Source organism: Hevea brasiliensis, chromosome 9 (assembly GCF_030052815.1).
Source record: "Hevea brasiliensis isolate MT/VB/25A 57/8 chromosome 9, ASM3005281v1, whole genome shotgun sequence".
NCBI lineage: Eukaryota > Viridiplantae > Streptophyta > Magnoliopsida > Malpighiales > Euphorbiaceae > Hevea > Hevea brasiliensis.
In genome coordinates this window covers 1393409-1398457 of record NC_079501.1, presented here as the reverse complement: position 1 = coordinate 1398457, position 5049 = coordinate 1393409, and the positions used below count along the sequence as shown (strand labels likewise).

At 34.6% G+C, this 5049-nt stretch overlaps 1 protein-coding gene across 1 annotated transcript; it reads left to right on the top strand.

The window, feature by feature from the left end:
* Positions 1-1140: 1140 nt before the first annotated feature.
* Positions 1141-3983, top strand: LOC110650779 (axial regulator YABBY 1). Its single transcript, XM_021805901.2, has 7 exons — positions 1141-1478; positions 1608-1760; positions 1995-2115; positions 3000-3048; positions 3281-3356; positions 3477-3554; positions 3642-3983. The coding sequence occupies exons 1-7, from the start codon at positions 1383-1385 to the stop codon at positions 3699-3701; spliced, it is 633 nt and encodes a 210-aa protein (XP_021661593.1). The 5' UTR covers positions 1141-1382; the 3' UTR covers positions 3702-3983.
* The last annotated feature ends 1066 nt before the right edge of the window (positions 3984-5049 follow it).

Below are 5049 nucleotides of genomic sequence, written 5' to 3'. Positions count from 1 at the left end.
AATATGAAGCCAAAAGCATCTTTTTGATATATGAGCTTGATGTGAAAGTCACAATCATCACTTGTGGTAATATTTATTTATCTGAAATTTATAAAAATATAATAATTAAATCCCTGAATTTAAAAACCTTTGAAGCTTATAAAACTGTATTATCATGTGCCTGCTCTCGGCCATGTCCTTGTGCCTTTATTATTTAGTTTAATCATTTCTTTCTGGCAGGTGAATTTGTATTATGTGGGGAGAGATTATTAAATACATTCAAAGTATATATATATAATTTTTTATAATTATATAAAATTTATTTTTTATATTGTAAAGAAAATTTATTTTTTTAATAAAAAAAAACTATTACTTTCATATGTATCAGAAATATTTTATAATCATTCGTAGCTGGTAATAAAAGGATTTTGGACTAATCATTGATCGATGTATTGCATAGTTGAATAAAAGGAAAGAAACAGGGATGAATCAATTAAGAATTAACGAATTAATTAATAGCTATCTTCGATTAGCCAGTTGACATTAATTAACTAGAGCAAGAGAAGGGTCAGAACTGATAAACGAAGGTTTATCAATGCACTTAGCAGCTTAGGAAACAGTCGCCAATGAAATCAGGGCGACTTTTGGGCTAGAACAACAACACAGCAGTGAAAAGACAGATGAAACCATAGCAGATTGGCTTGGGACAAAATAGGAGCTGACAAAAGCCACAAGGCAAAAAAAAGAGGCGTTATAGAGGATAGGTGCCCGCTATTTAGGGCTTTTATTTAATCAAAAGAAAGTTAACTAGTAAAGGTTGTGGGGGTGAGGCCTGGATGGAATTGTAGTGAACCAAGAAAAGGATTTCGCACCTCCCCCCTCCCTCCTCTTAACTGTGAAAACAACAGGTGAATGAGCCAAAGCCCATGCACACGTCCCTTTCTCACTCCCTCCCCTCTCCCCCACATTGCTCTCTCTATCTCTCTCTATACACACAAATCCATTGGGAATGCCAACCATTCATCTGCTTTCTCTCTTTAACTTCGACCGTTTATGAATTAACTTACCCCCTATATCTCTCTCCACTGTCTCCTTGCTTATGATACATTAACAAATTGTACAAATTCCAAAACATGTATAGATATATATATTAACAATAAAATATTATAACAAGATGCGGATTGAGAAGGAACACTTTCCGCTTCTGCTCATTCTCCTACTACATTAGTGGTATTTTCCCCTTCTCTTTCTCTTTCCTCTATCTCTCTCTCTTTCTCCCTTTATATCCATCCTATAGTATAACAACTCAACAATCAAGAAGATCAGATCCAAGAAGAGGATCATCTGTCTATCAAAATATACGCTGATCAGTCACTTCATCAATCAAATCAAGAATCAAAAAGATGTCCTCCTCATCAGCTGCCTTTACACCGGACCACCTCTCTCCCTCCGAGCAGCTCTGTTACGTCCATTGCAACTTTTGTGACACTGTCCTCGCGGTATCATTTTCTTTCTGTCTTTTGTCCCCTCTGATCTTATACCTAATCTACATGTGCCTCTGAAATATTGTTCTTCTTCTTCTTCGGTGACAAATCATAAGGGTTCCAATTGTATTTTTTGTGTCTTAGGTGAGCGTCCCTTGCTCTAGCTTGTACAAGACTGTCACCGTTCGATGTGGTCACTGCACCAACCTCTTGACCATGAACATGCGTAGCCTGCTTCTTCCTGCGACTAACCAGCTCCACCTTGGCCATGCCTTCTTCAATCCGCAGAATATCCTGGTATATCAAGAACTTAGGGTTTCAAACAGAAAATAGCAATGCTTGATCAATTCTTTTAAACATTCTTTTTTGGGTATCGATACATTTCCAAAATTAGGGTTTCCAAGCAAAAAAAAAAAAGGAAAAAAAAATCAGACAAATATAGTTACAATTCTATTAAACGAGTTCTAATTATCTGTATAAAAGTGAATTCCATGTATAATTCTCACGTTTACCGGGTGATGGTATTGATAGGAGGAGATCCGGAGCGCAGCACCACCAAATATGCTGATAAATCAGCCCAACCCAAATGAGCCAATAATGCCGGGGCGAGGAGGAATGGAGGAGCTCCCTAAGCCACCTGTGGTTAATAGACGTGAGATTCTTCAAATTTTTTTTATTATTTATTTAACATGGCATCTGGCCTTTTAAATTGCAAGAAAAGCTACGCTCACGTTCAACATTTTTAGGTCAATGGTAGACCTTTATGTTTTTTGAAGACGTGAAAGAAAGTCAACACCCTTGACTGTTTCTAGCGTTCGCTCGATGCAGTGGTCTATTAACTGATTGAGAAAGAAAGCTTGTATAGGCCTTTATAATCAACAGTGTTTGAGTTTTCTTGGTTTATATCACGAAGCAAGAATCTTTCGGACACTTGTCTCATGTCTAGCTTTCTTCTTCCTGTTGTTCCACTTTCATAGGTGACTACCAGAAAGCCTACTTCAGATCTGCGTGTATAGCTCATCACATAATTACTTTTTAGAGACCCCATGTAGCTATACCCTATATGCAACATTATTTTATTTACCACTTTCTAGTTTCTTCTTGTGTTCTTCCCAAGTCCCATACTTACAAAGAGAAGCTTCCTTAAAAGTCGCTTTATTCTTACTCGTCAAATGGATTCTTGAATTCCCGTCATGCATGTTTCATTTCATTATCAAAATGCATAAGGTATTAAGGTTGGTTCTCTTTGATAATTTTGTGTATTTGTATGTAAATGAAAGAGTTCTTTCTGCCCCGGAAATATAGATGGGGAATCAATGATTGATAGACCAGATACATAGATCGTTAGAGATGATGATGAATAGAGAGAGAGAGAGAGAGAGAGAGAGAGAGAGAGAGAGAGAGAGAGAGAGAGGGAGAAAGAGAGAGAGAGAGAGATAATAAATTGGTGAAAAATCTTTCACAAAGTCAGCGAATTGAATTTTAATATCTTTGTCCGTTTGTTTGTCTTTGTGATGTCTGCTTATTCATATCCAGCTCCGGAGAAGAGACAGAGAGTCCCATCTGCCTACAACCGCTTTATCAAGTAAGCAATCTTTAACTTAATTAATTAAACACTATTTGTTTTATTTATTGTGATATACACAAAAGATTTGAAAATTAAAGCTTGAATTAATAATTACTGCATAAAATTTATATATGTTTCATTTCTTTTTTTATTTTTGGCTTTTCTTATGTTAATTAATTTAACTACGGTGAGGAATTTGTATGTTTCTATGAAGCATATGAATGATCTTGACATACCTACCAATCTGCAGGGACGAGATCCAACGCATCAAAGCCGGAAATCCTGATATAAGCCACAGAGAGGCCTTTAGTGCAGCTGCAAAGAATGTGAGATCCAAGAAAATTCAACGAGGGTTCCATTCAATATATTGTGCAACTAAATTAGCTAGGATATGATATCAATTGATAAATAAATAAATTAAATATGTATTTGTCTGTTTGTTTCAGTGGGCACACTTCCCACACATCCACTTCGGACTCATGCCTGATGATCAACCCGTGAAGAAAACTAATGTGCTCCAACAGGTACGTACTAACTTTTGAAACCCTAAAACTAAAAGTTCTTTGTTTTTACATTGTCATCCTTTAACACTGTGTCTTGGTTTTGTGTAGGAAGGAGAGGACGTTCTCATGAAAGATGGATTATTTGCTCCTGCCAATATGCCCTACTAACAAGTGTAACTATTAGGGTTTCTTTTTCACCTCTCTCGCTCTCTATCTTCTCTTCTCTTCAAAATATTAGGCTACTGGTTTTAAGCTTTCTTCCCAGGAGACTACTAAAAACCATGGGTTATTATTGGTTGGCTTATGTTAGCTAGTAATTGTGTTTGGGAGAGCATTTTCAAGTTCAATTAACTACTAATCTCCCTACAGCCATAAGAAAGTGAAGATCTCTAATGTGGGCAATTTGGAATTCTTAAGACATTATTTGCTGAGTAGTTTTGCTGAATCTAACTATTCGATCTCTTATCACTTTTTTTTTCTCTTAAAATTTCATTTATTTTGTAAAAAATAATTTATACATGAAAAATATTTTCTATAAAGATTATTTTTTAAAAAATATTTTCTATGAAAATATTTTTTTATTATTTGATTGCAATATTAATTAATAATGTATTTATGTAACATATGTATAAATATTTTCATATTTTAATAAGATTGTTACAGTTCAAAAAATAACTTCCCCTTAGCTTAATTTTCCTTTTTATCAAGAAAATATTTTATATCGATTCAATAATTTCTTAAATGCTTAAAATATTGGAAAATGTGAATAATATTTTTAAAAATATATATTTTTTGTAAAACAAATAGAGCCCTAGTGTTCATTGATTACCCCTTCCCCCCCTCATTCCCCCTTCTTTTTTTTTTTTTTTTTTTCTCTGGGTAAACTTAAAATTCTGATTGATAAATCCATTTAAGCCATCTTCAACCAAAATTACATTAAGATCCACATGCCAAAGCAATCATAAGATAACATTGATATAATCAACTCCCAGTCTGCTTTGTACGACGGCGGATGGTGCTTCTGACGATAATGGCACTTGCAGTATTTAAGGAGTACGTCACTTTGCCATAGTCTTTGCATCCCCAGATGACAGCGTCTCTTCTGCACTCTTTTCTCCCTCGTTCTGCACTTTTACAGATGCGCTACATAACAAATTTGGAAACAGATTTATATATTTCTTTGTTAGTTAAGAGTATCATATAGGTATTTAGTTAGATTCATAAATCAGATTTTTGAAATGCATTCATTTGTATTATGGAAAATCATGGATAGTGAAGTATAGAACAGGTTTCGAGGTTACATATACATTTGAATTTATCAACAAAAGGAAGTTTCTGTTTCTACAGACGGAATATGGAATGATTAACTAGCTAGAATCTTATAGGTATAGCTAGAAATGGTTCTTTGCATGTTTTGTGGTATATTGCCACCACAGTGCACAGAAACTCTCCTATGCACGTCTGCATGTATATCATCAAGTTGATTCATCTATTCATTTTTAAATTTAATATTGCT

Bases quoted from the DNA above. Each gene is read 5' to 3' on its own strand.
- LOC110650779 (XM_021805901.2), top strand. From the start codon at position 1,383: ATGTCCTCCTCATCAGCTGCCTTTACACCGGACCACCTCTCTCCCTCC. The intron at 1,479-1,607 runs GTATCATTTTCT...TTTGTGTCTTAG, and splicing joins TTTGTGACACTGTCCTCGCG to GTGAGCGTCCCTTGCTCTAG. The intron at 2,116-2,999 runs GTGAGATTCTTC...ATTCATATCCAG, and splicing joins GCCACCTGTGGTTAATAGAC to CTCCGGAGAAGAGACAGAGA.